The sequence below is a fragment of the Hetaerina americana genome, unplaced genomic scaffold (genome assembly GCF_022747635.1).
Source record: "Hetaerina americana unplaced genomic scaffold, ioHetAmer1.1.p SCAF_6, whole genome shotgun sequence".
Taxonomy (NCBI): Eukaryota; Metazoa; Arthropoda; class Insecta; order Odonata; family Calopterygidae; genus Hetaerina; species Hetaerina americana.
The window spans coordinates 44,005,311-44,025,886 of NW_027287205.1; the positions used below are offsets into that span (position 1 = coordinate 44,005,311).

Genomic DNA, 20,576 nt, shown 5'->3' on the forward strand with positions numbered 1-20,576 from the left:
TTTGAATGTGTAGATATTTTTAAAATACTAAGCATGATTTTTGGGGCTGATGATTCATTCAAATTGCATAAAACACAATGATGTTGCCAAAGCAAAACAAAGGGGCCCTTCACAAAGTAAGTAAGTAAGTCAAACATTAAGTCAAAACCAAACCGGCAAAAATCATTTACCCACAAAGTACCAAAGAAGTATATGCAGTGAAATTCAATTGTAAATACATTGTCACCAAATTATTTCATTAATTATGTAAATGATTTTTCAAATCAAAGGATGAAAATAGCAATGAAAACACCCTGTATATACAATAAAATCCCTCCTTTGCAATTTCCTAGGGACCTTAGAAAAGTGTAAAATGTGGGAAAATGCAAATAGCAAGAGAAGGAAGATTTTGACTGCTGAAAATGTTGTTCTTTGCATTGTATTTCCATCGTCAATCAGGATCATACTCACATTCCTGAGTAATTGAGGAAAATTTAACACATGAGAATCTGAGCTAGCTCACTATTTGACTAGTGCAAACAGTTGCCCAACTTCAACATTTTTTTAAGAATATAAATTATTTTTGAATCAGTGCACTTATTTTTACTATTCAGGAGCCCATTACTTTTATCTGTTGCATCAAGGCAACAAATTTCAATAATAATACCGTTTTTCACAGTTCATCATATTTGGGTCAAAGTCATTTTCATTCCTCATAATTTCAACTGGACTTAGATCATATGGCAACTGTTTTAACAAATGGATGTGTAACAGAAAATTATTAATGACTGTAAATTGACTTATAGATCTTGGAAATAATTTCAACTCATACGCAATATGAACAGTCCCCCTTTCAGATATTTATACAATGCATGAATTAAATAGCTAACGCCAAGTCATACATGCATTCATTTCATAGCATAAATCTTTTTCTGGCTGACTGAGATTACGAGTTTATGCAGTTCACATTTTTGTCACTAATGGCACTTAGTAATGCTACCATATTGTATTCTTCCCTAAAAACTTTCACTTGATTACTCTCCTTCATCTTTATATGTATGACACAAAGGTCAAAAAAGATTTCATTCATAAATGCTGAGGTAAATTAGAAAATATTATAGAATTTGTATTTTTTTTAAATACAGTACAGCTCAAAACACTGAAAATGCAATCGTGTAAATATGGGGTTCCACATGTATTGTAACACTAGGAAATTTTATGGGGCAAGATAAAAATGTTTTAAATTGTAGGAAAAAAAATTCATTTAATGCAAGCACTGGGTTTTCCTATATTTCTTAATGGCATAGTCAAGTTAAAAGTTATATAGAACATTGTTGACACTACAAAAAACTGGACTTAGATCATATGGCAACTGTTTTAACAAATGGATGTGTAACAGACAATTATTAATGACTGTAAATTGACTTAAAGACTTTGGAAATAAGTTTATATTGAAATGCGTGCATTATAGTAAAGGACTGGTTATCCTTAGAAGTGAAATATTTAAGTAACCATTTAATTATTCTTCCACTATTGACATATATATCTCTATGGAATGAATTTTCATTGCTCAAAAATGAGTAATACTTTTTACCAATGCACAAAACTAAATTAAGATTTCAAATTAATTTTTTCCGTACTATAGTTATTCCTTTCATGGCAATAAAACTAAAAGGAAAATAAGGCCAAGCCCATTTAAGCAACATAAGCAAGAACTATTTTAATAATTTCAATCTAATGAGTGAAGCTTACTCTTTACATTACCATTCTTTAAAATTATTATATGATGGTCCATCCATAAATGGTATTCAAATGAATCTTCCACAGGTGATTTCAATTCATTACCATACACTGAAGATTGAAAATTTTTAATTTAAATGTCTTCGGTTTCCATTCTCTGCATAAAAGCTTTAAGAAGAATTAAATTTAAAAAGAATTAAGGAAATCCATTTTGGAGGCCTACAGGACAGGGGCATGATAAAATTGAATTTTCAATTGCGAAGCTTGGTGCAACATGTATTTGTGCATCTCTTTAGCATTAGCACTTTCACTCAAACATATGCTCATATTCTGATTTAAAGGCTACCCACAGTGTTTGGTAAATTCAACTTGACATAATATCGGTAAACAACATGTATGCATTGCAAAACTGGCAACCTTCAAAAGATTTAATTAGTATTTCTAAACACTAAAGATCACAACAAAGATATACAGTCACATGCATTACAAGGCGTGCCCAATCAAAGAACTATTTATTAGTGCAGGAAAATGGTGATTTACTGCTGGTCAGGGCAAAAACAGTTTAAGCCTACAATCTACATAAGAAAATGTGATAATAGAAAAGGTCATATTGCCACCACACTTGACAGAAGGATTTCAAATTCACAAGTGATATCAATTGCATACTACTTTCATACAGGAAATGTGCATTTCAACAATGAATATGAAACTTGGCACAATGAAATTATTTGCATTAATTCATGATTAAAAATCAACTAACATATCCACCACTAACTCACCATGCTTATTCTCCATTTCATGAATCATTGCAGTCACTTCCTTTTCACGCTTCTCAGCGGCACTACTGTCTTCTGAATAGCCTTTATCATGGCCACTCCTGCTCATCTTTGCCAAACTCAACTGAAATTTAAAATGTTGACAATGTACATACACCAATATACCATCCCACTGTAAATCCATGGAGAGAGCTCCCATGGTTGGGGGAATTTCTTAAATTAATGAGCAACCCTCCAAAGCAGATACCAATAACTCCAGAGCATGGTTATCTTTCTATAATTATATTTCTGAAACAAATCACATAAGTTCTAATATATTCTGGAAAAGCATATAACATCATAACCAGGGCCATTTTAAAAGCATTGAATGTCCCTGGGCAATGGCGATCACTGGTGCACCTACCAACACAACAAACAATGTACCTGTAAATAGTTGATCAATTTAAATATATCTGTAATCATTGTGTTGATACTTGCAGCAAAATAATTGTTTTAACAATTAAAAACACACTGTGCAGCAAAGATAAATCAGCAAATATCAAGCAACAGGACCCCCATGCCTGCGAGGGCCCTGATTAACTACCCAGTGTACCCAAACATTATGACAGCCATGATATTGACGTAGAGAATACAGGTGAGTATAATTTGAATTATTTCCGGCATAGTTCTCAATCTTCTTACAAATGAAAGACATAAAATAATGCTCATAAGTATGATAACAGTTACATTAAGATACCATAATATGTAGTAAATAATTAAACATGTGGATTATATAAGTTCATCTAATATTCCAATACAATTGACTAGTAAATCAGCTAAGTAAAACCGCTGACTCGACATTTGAAGGTAATATACTCAACTAATTATATAAATTCTGCCTAAATTTTGGCCACATAAATTCTCTAATGATGTGATGAATAAAAGCTCAATCAACTGACAGATATACCTATGGCTAGACTCAGAAAGTGGCATTATTTCTTGTTTTTCCAATGTCTACTGCTATATTATGTACACTTCAAGTTATGAAATAATATGCTCAAGTAATATTAGTTTATGGACTCTGGTGTAACTTTGTGGAAGACTACAAGACACTATTAAACTAAACACTTATATCTTCCACACTGCATTTATTACACAACTATCTTCACCTCCTGAGGCATCATCAGGTACAAACATTGTAGGCAAAACTAGCAATGCTTGCATGTAAATAATAGAAATGACGTGGAAGAAATGAAGGGCATAGTTACACATGACTAATAATACAAGGTACATACAATCATTGCCCATACGAAAAGTTTTGTGGAAATTATTGATAGAATGACCAAAATCACAACACTCTTTTGATGATAGGAGAATATTTTCCAAATGAGGTCATTTAGACTAATCTTCTAGCATGACTAAACATTTCAAGATACAATGAAAGAATATTAAAACTTTCATGAAATTTAAAAAGTTTTGTATCCAATCAGATATATTTTTAAAAAAAGTGAATGAAATAATGTGTGAGCCTCAAAAATAAAAGATACTGGATACAGTAGTTTATACTTTCACACCAATTGCAACAATGAATCCAAAATTGAATTTATAATGATTTGAGGGAATGTTTCCTCATTCTGGTTCTGTGAAAAGTGCAGACACCCGCCAGAGAGCCGTCTTGATTAAGATGGACAGCTGACTGCTGCTGATGTTAAAGTGATTCAAACATCCATTTCATGACACCTTGATAAAGTTGAATCAACACTAGATTTGATTCTTTATACTTTGACACAGATTTATGGAAATAATTCCAAAAATGAATCCCTATGAGATCAGTCCTCAATCCACTCCCACGCCAAATTGAGGGTAGTCAACTAATCCTCAAATCCATTGACTGCTTCCCCATTCCACAGCCTTACTGAAGATATGGATGGTGCCAATGTAGCTGCCGTGGAAGCTATCTCAGCAAATGCCAAGGATTGTAAAGAGTTTAAGATTTTACATATTCGCTTAAACTGATGAAAATCAGTCAGTGGCTGCTCACAGCTACAAGAACAATCTGGAATCAACCCAATGGCAAAGTCATCGTCCAATAATATAAGGGACAAAATCCTGACAATGCCTTTGTTGTTCCCTGAATATTCCTATTATATGTTTGTCATGTTACTCCCTCATCACATCAGCAGAATTCAATGAAATTTTAGTCAATAAATTTGAAGATGGCAGCCTTAAATGTGAAGATTTCCTCTGTAGTGGAATCTCAAAAATCCTTCACTGTAGGTGCACCCCTTTCACTAAAAGATGTATTAAGTGACAGTAAGTGCTAACCTGGTGGTGTGCTTTGGGAAGTTATACCCAACAAAGAACACAGGTGAACCTCAAATGCGGGAAACTGCTCATGACAAGGCTACCTTAAGGCATAGCAATAAATACAGCATTTCTCCACCATGCTCTTATGTGACTGAAAATGCATTTGCTCTTCTTAGCGTTTTCATACCCAACACAAGCCCTAATCATGTGTTATACTGCAAATCATGATATAGAGAAGTGTCACAAGGTGAATCAGAGCCTAAAAATGTTTTGAATCATTGTTTAATTATGCCTCAACAAGACAAAAATTCATATTTTCTCAATAATAATAAGATAACTGAAAACAGTAGGTCATCCACAGCCCACATCAATTATCTTCCACACCCAGTTAAGATGGTCACTCCAATGCAATCCAGGTCAATCAAAGGACAAAAATTCTGACTAGAAGAAAGTCAGTCTTTAGGTTTAAAACAGTTGAAAAGTGCAAATTTTGTTCTCATTTTGGCAAACTTCAACTACATCTCACCTGAATCTGTTGAATACAGTCTATAGGTATCTACAGTCACTACGTGCAATATTTGCATAACAAAATATTTTTATTTGAGAGCTTTTTCCTTGAAAGCCACTAAGATATACTATGTTTTAATGAACACTGAAATCGATCACTATGCCATTACTGGTTCCCACGTGAGTAGTATCCTTTGCAGGGATGCTAATAGGAATGGGTGTGGGGGATTTACCATAAAAGAAACTTATCTTTCTCGGTAATTGACACAGTCAGTTACAGTAGTTAGATTCATGCTGAAATTGTAGCAATTTATTCAAAGAAATATCACATAGTTCTTGCATCAGTTTAACGTTCACCTAATGGGGATTATCAGGTTTTCTTTGACACATCTGAGAAAGCCCTAGAGTTATTTTTGAATCCAGAGAAAAATGTCAATATCATTTCATGTACTATCTGGATGCTGACATACCCATAGTTTCCAACAAGTCCAGTTAGCTTTCTAATGGTGCTGGAGCATTCACCGCAAAAACTATTGATCCTATGTTCTTTGACCATTCAACTTTATAATGTAACATTCACATTTCACCACGCAACAGAGTCACAAAAAATAATTACAAAAGAATACTAACCAGACCACTATTTTCAGAAGGAATTCTACATCTTAAGGAACATCAGTTTAGTGTTTTCTGGCTATCACTTCAAATACAGCACAATGAGAAAGACATTTTGATCATTTGCTACTGAATTTATGAGCGTCTTTGAGTCTTGTTTGCCCAGAAGCATATGCAATCCAATACAATCAAGCATAGGAACAAATGGCTTACTCCTAATTTACTAAAACTTAGACAGGAGCTCATTTCTGCACATGTCTTGCAAAGTTAATGGCAATAAATATAAGACAAAGCTAAAGACAAAATTAAGGAAAGAATAAAATTCACGAATGAAACAAGCTAAAAAAATAAGCTTACAATCAGTGCATGACCTATCCTGGAAACAAACTTGGGTCAGTCCATATAGTTATTACAGGAAAGGAAGGCATGCCCACAAGTGATCTTGCACTAACTTTGACACCAGATGAATTAAACAAATTCTTCATTAACTCTGTGGAGATCATAAATCTTCACTAACTCTTCTAATCAATATATGGCTCAAATCTTGTTAAGAAATCATACTGATAGTAAAAATAATTTCAATTGGATGGGTAACTCCATACAATTTCTTCAAAATGATTAAAACTTTTAAGAATTCCAATAGCAAGGACATTTATGATGTCTCAAACAACCGTATTAAGAGCTTAAATGAATGCATGTACTGCCAAACCAATTTCTATTATTTTCACTAGTTTCTTGCTATAAATATAACCTATAGTATAATGTTTTTGGGCTCCGCTGCCATTTCTCTAACCATCTTTAAAATGCAAAAGAAAGCATCAGAATAATCACTTGGAAGCCTCATAATGCACCATCGAGGCCTATATTCCAGGAATTATATATTTGCAACCACTTCCATGCATTTATTTTATGTTTTTAATTCTATACATAAAAAAGAAAATCGGCAACTATTCCCTAAACTCTGACTATCATCATCATTACACCAAAAGGAAGGCGCAAATACATTATGGCAATATTAGAACTAAAGCATTAAAATTAATGGCCAAGGAAATGGACATCAGATTATATAAAAAATTACCCAAAAGTATATGGAATACTAGGAGAACTACTGCATTGAAACATTAATTGAAAAGATAACTATAATGTAACATGGTCTCCTTGGTTGTCGAATATCTTTACAATATTCCTGATCTTTTAGTTTATAGTTTATAGCAATGCTCTTAGCCTAGTTTATGTTAATCTTCCATGATTTTAATGGAAATTTATATGTGTTTTATGTTTAATGTATGAGTGCTTGTGCTACATTTAATGTATTGTTAGTACCATATTTTGTATCTCAATTGAACCTGTACGCATTTTACTTTAAAGTGCCTTTTATCATACACGTGCACCATTTACCTAGTACTTTTGTAATACGATCTTTGGGAAAATAAAATTTTTTATTATAATTATTACTATCAATTAGGTGCCTTCCCTTTGGCTCTTGAACACTCAAGAGTTCTTTTCATTCATAAGAAAGGAGCTATAGATGACCCTTGGAGCTACCGCCCTATTTCTGTGTTTCCAATTTCTTGGAATAAGTTTTAATCAATAATCAAATTTCCAATTGACAACTACCTGGAAGACAATGAAATATGCATTCAGTTCCTTACATTAAGGCTTCTGCAGAGGTAAAACTAAGACTAATGCTCTTAAATCTGCCATCAACACTATTTGAACTCAGTTGAAGAGAAATATAACTCTATGTGACCTTACTAAGGCTTTTGACTGTCTTTCATCCCATACTCCCAAACACTCTTCAGTTCTATAGCATTACAGTAACTGAATGAAATCTTACCAGTCATATCTTTCTGAGCATTAACAGCAAGTCATACACAAGGGTTGCAGTCTTATACCCTCCCCATCCAATATGGTGCCCCACAAGGCTTAGTTTTGAAATGACTTATTTTTGATAATGATTGAAAGCCCTAATACTGTGGCCAGTTTTGCAGATAATTGTCTAATTCTGGCCAATGAATATTTTAGAGATCAATAAATGTTCACTTAACTTAGCCAAAACTCAACAAATTACTAGCAGTCAAAAATTCCCATCAAATGAAATCAAACCTGCCAAACTAATCACATTCTATTTTACTCAAAACTGACCCGAAGTTCCCATGTTAGCATGGTCATCAGGAAATCATCTGAGGCTCTCTATATCCTTAGAAATCAAGGGATTTTAAACCCATTATTTTGCTTTTTTCAATAGTCACCTCGGTTATGGCCTGGAAACCAGGGAGAAGGGCCTGAGTATAAAATTAGTTTTCACCCTGCAGAAAAAGGTTAATGGAATAATAACCCACACATCACTTTTGGCGCACTGCAGATCACTTTTCATCCAGCATCAATTTTTATAGTTTATAGTACAGGTGTGTTGTAAATAAAATAAATTATAGAAATTATAATATAATAAATTTTGTAAATATAGTGTATGTATATTTACAAAATTTTCTTGGGAGTAAAAAATAGCCTCTATGCATTCCCTACAAGATGTGCAATTCATGATCTAAGCACAAGAAAAATAATCCTCCAACAGTAAATCGATGTAGGTTAACAAAATCTACACAATTGAGTTCAAATATGGGAATTAATACTTAATTATCTAACAGTAACTTCAAGAAAAGCTAGCTATACCAAGCTCCAATCAGCAATGCATTCATCAGCATCTAAAGCTCTTAAGTAGATGAATATTTCTCACACTCTATAACTGGTCTAGGCTATTGATATACCAATTGCATACTTGTGTTGTTTGTATTGTCTTAATTGCTTTGATGAGGTCCATTGAACTTAATATACTTAACGACTAATGAATGCTATAATTATTATTAAAGCCTCGCAATCTCATTCTGTACTCCTTGGCCAGATGGTGGCAACTGAGGAATCAGAAGAATGACTCATATTCATGATTAAATTCGGAGTAGGAATAAGAGAACTGAGAAGCCTGTGCTTGTATCAGACGCATTATCTCTTTTTCAATGAGAATTTCAGGGAAAAAAGCTGTGCATTGTAAATAGGCTTGTGTGGTATATGCTTGTAAGGTATATATATATATATATATATATACCTTACAAGTATATATATATATATATATATATATATATATATGTATATATGTATAGGAGGACACCATTAAAGCTGGAAACCTAGCCTGGGTTAGAAATTGCTAATAGCTGAAAAGATAACCTCTCTCTGCAGGGATGAAATCTGCTCTGACAGCCGCAAGCACTCCTCTCTACTCCGAAGTAGGTCAGTATCTGTTCGCTCTAACCGCTGTCGCAAGGCACCAACTTCAGCCCCAAGCCTGGATGCTTCTGCCCTGGCCTCTCTCTCGCTTCTCTCGGCTGCAAATCTAGCACCCGAGGCTTCTTGCTCGACAACTCCACGAGCTGATGCAGCGGACGATAGCTCTGCCTGCAGGTGAGCTGTCAACAAAATTGAACAAGAGGAATTGAGTTCTACTTCTTTATAAAAACATACTATAAATTTGAATTTGGAAGCCTTAAATTTGTGAAACTACCATCTTTATCGTATGTCGACCGAAATCAAATTTTGAGTAAAATTTCACCATTTATTTTTTAAAATGACACATGTTATAATGTTTCAACACTGTAGGATAGATGATGTTGAAATACTAAAACATATGTTGTGTTCAAATATACTTTGCAAAATTTTACTCAGTACTTCTATTTCTGCCAATAAAAAATATATGGTAAACCTTCTGTAATCATACCCATTCAGATTAAATAGAGGTACCGCCTAGGTCAATTTTTTCAATAATGATTGCCTCAAGAATTAAAAAAAATTAAATTTTCCTTCTTATACCACAGTCAATACTGAAACATAATGTAATAACTTTCTTATTTTTTTAATTTGACTTAAACAAAACACTTTCATCAGAACCATTGCATAATTTTTTCGTGAATCACAACAGGGAAGTTTCCCATGAAAATATGGGAACTTATAGGTTATGTGAAATAAAAAACTTTATCTCCTCCATTAACACTACTTGTACTGAACTTATACACTTTGAGGGCTCAGGGTATGCTTCCTTCAGATACTCTCCTAATTTAACAAGGCCCTGTTGCATCTAACTTCGTGAACCCATAAGTATATATATAAAATTAGTTTTGAGATGATTATGACATGTTGAAACTCTGAAATTTTTTGCATTACCAATAACATTAATTCCTGAAGAGACTTAAGGGGCTCATTAGAACAAGTGTGGGTGTTAACAACTCTCCAGCAATATGCACCTACATTTTCAAGGTACACACCTCAGCATTTACATTTCTAAATAGGTTTGGAGGTCATTTATAGCTTGAGGGATGATAGCAAAAGACAAGCGCTCCAAATCTGTATTTGCACTTCACCAGGGATATTAAGCAGGACCAAAGGGAAAGTGAAGAACTGATTAATGTGGAATTATTTTAGAGCATTGGCAGTAAAAACCAGATGGTGCATCAGGTGAAGATTGGAAGAATTCTTACAAGGAAACCTCTCTTGATAAAATACATGCCATCATGAGCACCACCAATACAAATTGACAGAAGCTAGAGAGAGGGATTTTAATGACAGAAAAAGAAGAAAGCTTCAACAGTTTCTGCCTACAAGACTCCATCCTCACTGATGCTGACTCACCAATTTTAGCTTGAAGTTCCCTCTGCAACTCATCACCAGAGGAAGCACGAAGTGATAGCTCCCTTCTTGCATCGGTCTCCGATCTCCTTTGCCTCTCCAATTCCAGCGTGACCCTTGCTGTCTCCTCTCTTGCATTCATTAGCTCACTGTTCAGTTGCTCAATCTGGAAATTAAAAGATAATTTATTTATAAGATTTACTCTTTATGCCAGTTTATTTTTTCATAGACCCCAGACAAATTTTGAATAGATCCCCATTTACTGCTAATATTGTCTTTTTCACACTATTAGTATCATGTACAGGTTAGAAATTACTGTAACCTTGATGCAAATGTATTCAGTATTACATGCTTAGCTTCACACGGTGCTCATGATAGAATTTCAAATTTAAGATGGTGGCCGGCACAACGTGAAGAGAGAATCTTAGATACTGTGGCAGGTTCTAATTTGTGGGAATTCATTACAAATAACTTATGTTTGTACAACCTCTGTACTTTTATTACAATTTACATACAACACATTTCAACATCCTGTTCAGATATATGAAATATATATACCTGAAGGTAAACCTAAGTTATGAAGAGGATGAAGAAGAAAAATCTAGTTTATTTATTGTGAGGAGGGAAGAAACAATAACTCCAGAAAAATTATTTCCTTAGCCTCCCCAAAAGTTTTCCATGTGCCTTCAATGTTTCCTTAACACAATGTACTAACTTGAAAAATGACTGAATATAAATTTTTCACCACTTTACTCTTTACTATTCCATCTATTTTTTCTCTTTTCACAAAACCTGCATTTGCACACACTCAGAACAAACGCTGTAAGCCAGTAAACAGAATTCTGAACCTGTGGTATAACCTTCACCATGGCTACTGTGAATTAAGGTCTATATTTCTAAAATTTACTGGTTCAATGGCATTTACATATAAGTGATCAAGGCATCCCTGTTCTTGGTTGGTTAATTATGAAAAGGCTCTACCAGGTATATTAATCTGACAGCAGAAGTGTTTGAATCACTTGTTGTATTGTGTCAAGTACCTCTGAACAATGTATCCAGAATTCACAAAGGCACTGAAGGTAAACATTATTGTTCTTTCAGACATTTAGAAACTCATAAAGGAAAATGAATTTGAAAAAAATATGAAAACTGGTAAAGAGGGGCCCTGGATGTTTTCAGTAAGTTATAAAAAGTTCTTCCAAGTAGTTATAAAAATCTCAACTGCAAAGGAAGGGCATAAAATCTTCTAAATAATTCAAAGAGCTTAGTTGCTGAATTCATTGGTTCATTTTCTATCAGTATGTAATGAAACTATATGGAATGAAAACATGATAGCAGAATCCAAATGGCTGTCACAATGAGAAAATCCAATTGCTGAATTCAAATTACAAGAGGAGCTTTGAAAGAAAAGGAATTACAAGGACATGTAAATGTAAGCAAGAGTAGCAATTGTTTATCCTTCTAAGTGTATTGAAGCAGTCAAAAAAAATGTAAACAAAAATTTTTGAAAAATGCTATTAATTTTCTCTAAAATTTACATTGATAGCCATTATTTTTATAATCCATAATTGTGTGAATTAAACATTAGTATTAAATGTTTATGTGACGGTGTGAAACTGAGGTATTTTTTAAAATCGTGAATCAAAACATCTATTAGTTCAACAAACTTCAAAACAGGTTCATAAGACCATAAATCTAAGGCCTTTGTTATCGGACAATATTTCACGAAGACTGCATAAGCAAGTCAGTTGTGTGATTTTGGCACTTAATCTATAGGTACCAACCAGTAGATAAATAATTAGTATCAGACTCAAAATTGGAAGGGAGAAACGTCATATTAAGGCTTTTGACATTGATCAACAGATACATTTTTCTTATATTATACCTTTTATTGATAAATTAGATTCACCCAAGATCCTTAAAAAATGCCTCTGTGGGCTGATAGATATACCACATATAATCATCAGAGGCAATGTTAAAAATTGGGAGTAACCAAAGCAAGAATTTTATCTTCTTGGCAAACAACAGAAATCACTCATTGAGTAGCATGGAACTTGCACGGAATGCACAGCTTGAGGGTAAAAGCAGATGTAAATAACCACAATGATTGTTCGAAAATATTAACAGAAGATTGCAAATTCTCTAATAATTTCATTTTACTTCATACACAATGGTTAACTATGCAAAGAACCTTTGTTTATTGGCATATATTAACGTAATCATGCAAATATATTTATAATTTTACTTTACTCAGTAAACAATACTTACCTGAGCTAAGAATCTACGTTCAACAGCACTTCTCTCTTCAGCAACCTTCCGAGCTTGATCTTGGATAGTATCTCGGAGTCGCTGGTGCTGGCGGTCAAGCTCATCCTTTAACCGGTGGACCTCCAATTCTGCCTGAATGTAAAATAATGCACAATGACAACTGTTAATGAATTACAAATACTTGGGAGTAAATAAAATTTACACTAAGCTCATGATTAATGTATCATCAAAGAGTATTTCTCGATTTTCCTTCAGGGTACATATTTTGAAAAACTTCCTCTTTATTCATAGAATGTTATCATAAAGGTTTCTTTCTTGGATGTGGAGTAAATTCTAAATAAATATCTTTTTGATTGCCATTCTTCATAATTTGATCATGATAGCGCTTGAAAGGATCATCAGCTGAAAAATTTCTACCCAAAGATGTCACTCCTCAGTTTGTTATAGTTTTATCACAGTTTACACTTATTTCAACCCCATTCCATACAGTGCGACAATCTTCTAAATGAGGTCATTGCCATTAAACTTTGCATGCTTAAGCTTGCAATACTTAAAGTTTCTGTTATTATTATGACATTATTGAAATTTGTATTAACAGCAACCAATTTTTATGCCTTTATGACACTCTCATACTACTTAAAGTTGACTGCCTAAAGACAACAAGTTAATCAGGAGAGATATGATATAGGCATGTATTAGGAGAGGGGTGACATCCCCATTAGCCCAATCCATATTAATATTCTCAGCAACACCACAAGAGAGATGTAACTAAATAAGCCACATTGTTTACATCTACTATTTATTTGGGAATTTTTTTAGGAAGCACTTTCAATGAAATATTAAAAACTCAGTTGCTTACCACTGACTCCAAATAGTGATATTATTAAATTTTGTAATAAAGGCACAAATTTTCTGCCTAATGCAGGGAAAAAAATCTTAATACTAACTCTTTTAAATGAATGTAAAACTCCAATAGCCGTAAACAGTTTACCTTTCTAAACAAAGTGCAAATGAAATTAGTTGAGATGAGGATAAGAAAGGTAAGAACCTTTCTTATCCTCTTCTTTTTACCTTTTACCCCTTCTTGACTTGTGGCGCTAGCCAACTAATTTCATTTGCACTTTGTTTAGAAAGGTAAACTGTTTACGGCTATTGGAGTTTTACATTCATTTAATATTACTAGCCGTAAGAGCTCATTTCTATCAATATACTAATTCTTTTTCCAGCGGATTGGCTTGACTTCATATGTCAAAGTTATACCAGGCCCATATGTTGCAGGCTGACTTAAAAGCACATTTTGGAGTAAAAAAAAGTGCATCTTATGGGCCCAGAAATACAGTATATTATTTTTAATAGGTCATTTTATGGGGATACTAACTGGAAAACATATCGCCCAAGTATTAGAAATATTGTAAGAAACCCTTGTTATTGATGAAAATAATTTTTCTCACAGGGAATTTTTCTCACTCTCTGAGATACAGGAGAGGATAATATAAATGATGGCTTTCACAAACTGTCCTGTGAAGTGGGATCATTTTCCAGAGAGCATGGCAAAGATGGGGGTTTCCATCTCTCTCGGCATCACACATTTACAGTATCCTCTATTTCTGTATGCCATTTTGTTAATTCTATTCCTGACACTTTCCAGATGAGCATGCCATCTGTTGGCTCAAATGTTCTCCCCAGTACTGTGAATCTGAATATGTATTTTTTGTGACTCAACCCTCAACACTTTATCAGCCAACAGTATCACTGAAGTCAGTCAAACTCTATTTTACCCACAAGTCAAGTGTGCAGACCATAGCAAAAGTCATGGCCTACACACTTGAATTTTCGTCGGGAATTCCTCATTTTCAAATCATATTTCCGATCTGCATACAAAATTCCAGATATTTTCAATTAAATCTGCCTATTTCAATCAAATTAACCGATTAGTGAATCAATTAACATAAGACTTTAATGACAGTAAAATTTAACATTGGGATCATGAGTGACTTTCACAAAAGTTAATCCAATAAATTAAAAAGGAAAGACAACATGTGTCTCCCACAGCTTTGAACATTATACTCTCAAGTAAATGGAAGCACCTAAATACAGATTACTGTCTCGTAATCATGTAAACAAATGGTTTTATCTCTAAGCTTTAATTATTTACTAGCAAATGACTGAATATAAATATTTTAGTACACATAACGTTAATATTACCTGATTTTTCTCAAACTGAGCTTGCTCCAAACCATCTTGTGCTCTTTTTACTTTATGTGAAGCAGCTGACTCACTCTCTCTCAGCTGAGTGAGCACTGCCTGTAGCTTGGCAATATTTTCTCGAAGTTCACTCTTTTCCCTAAAAGAAAAATACACTCAATCATTTTTTTAGAAAATATGGTTATGTCACATATTGAGGGGCATTTGAAATCAAACTGAAAGGAAACAAATCCAACCACTGTGACTGAACCCAAGGTGATGGTGTTCAAAGACCACATTATCTTTACTGATATGCTCTTGTAGGACAATGATACATTTCCTTCACAACCTAATACAACATAACCTGAGATTCAACAGTACAATAAATCTTTCAATTCCACATACTTCCTTCCTCCCTTCATTCCATCTAACATGCCTATCCTATTACTACCCCTTCCTCGTTTGCCTAACATTCTCCCACAACAATCCTCTCTCCTCTCCCACCATGCCTAGCACTCACTTCCTCAATTGTTTTCCTTTCGGTCCACTTCACCTTTTCCATCCTCCACACCAACATTGCGAGAAAACCTCCAACCTATGCCTATTATCCTGCTTCAATGATTATGTCTCCCTGCCATACAATCCCTTCAATGATTATGTCTCCCTGCCATACAATCCCATGCTTCACATCAAAGTTTTGACAAGCCTTTTCTTAACATCCTAACTCAATATCCCTTATATCAATTTTCTACTCCTGGCAAAAACTTCTTTACCTAACACAAATCTTCACCTTACATCTCTACTGCTTTGATTATTTTGGTCCAGAATACTTCCAAATATTGGTGAACTGTTCCACCTGATTCAATTTATGAATTCCTATCTTAATATTTGACTTAGCCTTTCTCTTTCTCAAAAACCACTCCACCTTTGTTTTGTTTACATTTATTCTCTACCCATATTTATCGCACTGAATTTCCAGTGCACTCAGTAGAGTTTATAACCCCTTAGCTGACAATAAACTAAAGCTTGATTATCCACAAACCTAAATGATTATATGAATTGCACCGACTTTCATTCATATTTCCAGTTCTTCCCTAGCCCCTTTACCATTTTCTCCACATATAAGTTGAACAGCAAGGGTGACAATGGAAAATCCTGCTGTACTCCTCTTCCTATCACTGCCTATCCGGACTCATCACCCACTCACACCTGAGCAGTCGAGACACATAAAGGTTGTGGATTATCCATTTATCCCTCCTATTTATATTATTTCTGGAATATATTCATTAGTTTTTCCAGTTAACTCCATCAAACAACTTTTCAAAATCTATGAAACAAACAAATATATCATGATTGTACTCTTATGGTCCTCTCTTTAGCAATCTCAATACTGCTCTAGCATCATGTCTGCTTCTCCCCATCCTGAACCCAAACTGATCATCTCTTAAGCAATCATTTGCCCTCCTCTTCATCCTCTTATTGATGATCCAAAGTACCAATTCAGATGCATGCAAAATAAAACTTGTGCTAATTATAAGGTCCTCAGATATAGCTTTCTTTCCATTTTGGAACTAATATTGACCTGATGAAATCTTTCAACCCAATTCCCTCCTCAGAGTATTATACAATTCTTTATATTTCTACTTAACTTTGTTTGCATTCTTCCATTTCCTTCTTTTGTCTACCTTACTAATCATTTCATCTGTAATCCATGATTTCCTTGTCCTTTTCCTATTTAAGGTCATTAATTATACCATATTTCAGATGGTGCAATACACAGCTTTCAACATCCCCTTTTTTGTTAAGTTCCCATTATTTTCTATTAGGCCAGTTTCCCTGTCCTCACCCATTATTTTTTCCTACAGTATGCTTGTACTCCAATACATTCTTAAATATTGCTATTTCAGCAGAGTGATATTTTATGTTTCATGAAAATGGATCCCACCTAAGATCTAAGAAGAAAGTCATTTCCACATTACCCTGAAGGAATAAGAGAATTAAGGACTGTATCAGTTGAACTCATACATGCATAATAACTCTTGACCATTGTTATAATAAGTCCAGAAACAGTAGTTTTTTGGATTAGTTTTTTGGATTAATTTTTTGCTAATTGGTGGCTAACTATTCCCAGCTAATAGAATGATGAGAAATGAAGAAAATTAGTCATTTAGTGAGGAAGACAAACACTGAAGTTTTAAATAGGATGGATGAAGAGAGAAAGTTGCCAGGGGAAATTCAAAAGGACAAGAGTATGAGGATGTAAGAAATATTGAAAGTTAGTCGGTTGTTAAAGGTCTTGATAGAGAGGTGAATGTTGGGTAATCAGGAGTACAGAAATGAAGAGAGTATGCATTTTCAACAGCATCCATAAAAACCATAAACACAGTAATCAACCAGAAGGTCGGTTTAGCAGAAGATGGTAGAGATCACCCAGTACTAAGCCCTATACGGCATGTGAAATTCACAAATCAGGGTAGGGGGGCTAGTTCCTTTCCCTGTGCCGGTTATGGTTTCCCAGGAAGACCTGGTACCCAAAAAATCACTTTAGCTTGGGTGGAGCTGCAGGTGCCCAGAGTGCCTTGCCCGGGAATCGACCCCGGGACCCTACTGTCAGCAGTCCAACGCTCTACCCACTGGACTACCGCGACCACTTCAACAGCATCACGAAAGATAAAATTTACGAAGAAAAAAGTATGTAGGGCAAACAAGCGGAGGTTCTTATGATTCAGAGAAGATAATGACCAATTGGGACCACCCAAAAACCTACCTTATTATATCGAAAACAAGAAATAGTAATTCCCAGCCAAAATATTCTCTTTCGGGAATGGGTGCATCAAACCTGAATCACAAAACTTTTAATACTACAAATTTAAATCACAAATATTTTAAAGTCAATATGTCTGGACGGATGAAAGAAAAGATGGATTTCATCATGATTTTTCGGTCCAAATAAGGATTGTATGAATTTTTTCCATATTTGATTACTTAAAATGCAAATAAATTCTTCATAACCATACTTTTTCCATCATCTCCACTTCTTAAAAGCAAGAACTTCTTTACATTTCAAATACACATAATTTTGTATTAACATGACTGAAGATCCAAACTTATTCATAGATAATATTTTATTTAATTTTCAATTCCTTCCATCTTAAATAAAAGAAATATAGTATATTTGTTTTTGAGATTGTCCGAAAAACTTGGAAATATACGAAGGATTTTTTTTTAATATGTTAACAGAGAAAAGAGGTAATGAACTTTGAAAAGGGGTATTGTATACTATGGTACTAGAATGCATGATATGCATGTATATTTAATGTGTAGGCAAAATGACAGGACACATGTATTCGGGTAATTACACATAATTATTAGGCATATTAAATTTTGCATCACTTAAGTGACTTTAATTGAATCCATTATTGCTTAGAATTGGGGGGTTGAAACTATTCTATTTTGGAATCCTACAATATTTTCACTGATAGCTTTGAAAAACTGCTCACAGACATTTCACTTCATCATGGAAATTTGAATAATACATTTCTCAGGAAGCATATTTTACAGTGAAATGAAAAAAAATATACTTCACACTTTCAGGCTTCACTTTGCAGAAATGTTTGATGCCCATATTAAAAGAGTTAGTAATTTTCCAGAGACTTTATTTCACAGTACATCGCGTTTCACCTGATGATGATGCCACAAGTCGGTGAAATGCATTGAGCTGTGAAATAAAGTCTGAGGAAAAATACAAAGTATTTAATATGAAATGAAAACCTTTACATTAAATATTTGAAGGGGTATTGTCTTATGACTCACAAAAAACAACAATAACTTTGCCCAATAAGACCACAAAAAGACCATACAAAAAAAATCTAATGTAATCAAAGTTTAAGTGTACCTTCTGAGAGTATCAACTTCAGCCTGAGCAGCCTCCAAATCTGGAGTTGACGAGGAACTTAGTGCTTGATTGGATGGAATACTTGCAAGTTGCTTCTTCAATGCTTCACATTCAACTTTGGACTTGTCAAGGTCAATCTTGGCCTGTGATAGTTGGGCTTCGAGTTCAGTGATGCGAGATTCAAAAACTATGCTTGGACCCTCAAGGCGACGTGTTTTTGGGCATGGTTTGCTATCCTCCCGGATCTTCTTCTCTCCCTAAAGGATGGCCACCAGAGCAAACACAGACTTATCACATAGCTTTGATTCTAATGAAAATCTTTTGAAAAGGAAAAATCACACTGGTATCAGGAAATTTTGCAAAATATATTTTGTTTAATGTTCAAGGAGAGGAAAAAATAAGAATAAATGGTAAAATATTTGTCATAATAATGCTCTATAAAATGTTTGGAAGAGATAATGCTTATGTAAACACATTTGCTATTCTTTTATGCATGAGTAACCAAATTAATTAGGAAAATATATATGGATTTAATTTAATCATGAGAAAAAATGTATTTATAACCACATATTCATTTAATTCTTCACTCTAATCTGCTTCACAGCAAATAATGCCTTATCCTTCATTTATAACATGATTAAAATTCACAATTTTATAAATATTTTCTACAATGTTATAATCCTATATTTTCAAATGCATCAATTGACACTCAGGAATAAATTGCATCTATAACATTAAATTCTACAGAAGTCTTAAACTAAAATGAGTTTTCATTTAGATTTTCCAGAGAAATCACTGCATGGGCAATCATATGTTCAAGTAAGCAAAGTTTTCAATTGTTCCCAGCTCAACTTTGTGGAAATTGAAGAATAAAATGATGAATACAAGAATACCTGATGATGACGCTTGGGCGTTGAAACTAATTGTACGTGAATAAAGGCCAGTGGAAAGATACATTGTATTCTTCATTTAATAAGTAAAGTTTGATAATACAATAAAAATCTAATATGCACTTGATTGTGAACAAAACTATGAGTTTATACTGAATTGCATTGTAGAATTTTTATTTTAAATACTTAATGGAAGCCATTATACAAATGGTATGTAAAATTGCAGTAGTCAAAATTACCATAAATAACTCTATTAAGGTCAATAAGTGAGTCATCATTCATATCCACCTTAATGGAAGTCTTTTGGACACAATAATAACATAAGTTAATACAGAAATTTTCTTTTCGAAGCAATAAAATTTTAAGTAAGGAGTTGCATAAGTTTGTTTTAAGTATACCATTCATTTTACAATTCGTGCTCATGTTCCAAAAACCAACCTTCATATGGCAAGTATCCTTCTCATCACCTAAGTCATCATCAACTTCATCATCAAAATCTTCTTCTTCGGTGTCCAAGTAATCAAACATAGACTTCATCAGCCCTGACTTCTGCTTGTCATGAAGATCCTCATTTTCAGCAATAACTTCCTTCACTTTGCCCAGAAGATTAGAGAGCTCATCCTGAAAAGATGGCACACTATGTGAGTGCTGATTACTGGCCACAAGTAGTATAAATCTATTTCAAGCGGCTGCTTCACTGATTTATTCTTGAAAACAATGAGGAAGAACTACATATATTCAGACTAATATAAGTTCTTAGTCCCA

The 20,576-nt window shown here is 33.9% G+C and overlaps 1 protein-coding gene across 4 annotated transcripts in view; it reads right to left on the reverse strand.

Annotated features, from left to right (window-relative positions):
* The window catches only part of LOC139695053 (serologically defined colon cancer antigen 8 homolog), a 49,789-nt gene that overhangs the window by 20,415 nt on the left and 8,798 nt on the right, over window positions 1-20,576 (reverse strand). For all 4 annotated transcript variants that reach the window (XM_071593660.1, XM_071593659.1, XM_071593658.1 and 1 more), the window contains exons 4-10: window positions 20,250-20,432; window positions 18,922-19,178; window positions 15,048-15,186; window positions 12,843-12,974; window positions 10,578-10,740; window positions 9,123-9,361; window positions 2,499-2,619 (exon numbers count right to left, since the gene is read on the reverse strand). In XM_071593660.1, coding sequence (XP_071449761.1) covers window positions 2,499-2,619; window positions 9,123-9,361; window positions 10,578-10,740; window positions 12,843-12,974; window positions 15,048-15,186; window positions 18,922-19,178; window positions 20,250-20,432 — 1,234 coding nt within the window. The remainder of the gene's footprint in view (window positions 1-2,498; window positions 2,620-9,122; window positions 9,362-10,577; window positions 10,741-12,842; window positions 12,975-15,047; window positions 15,187-18,921; window positions 19,179-20,249; window positions 20,433-20,576) is intronic.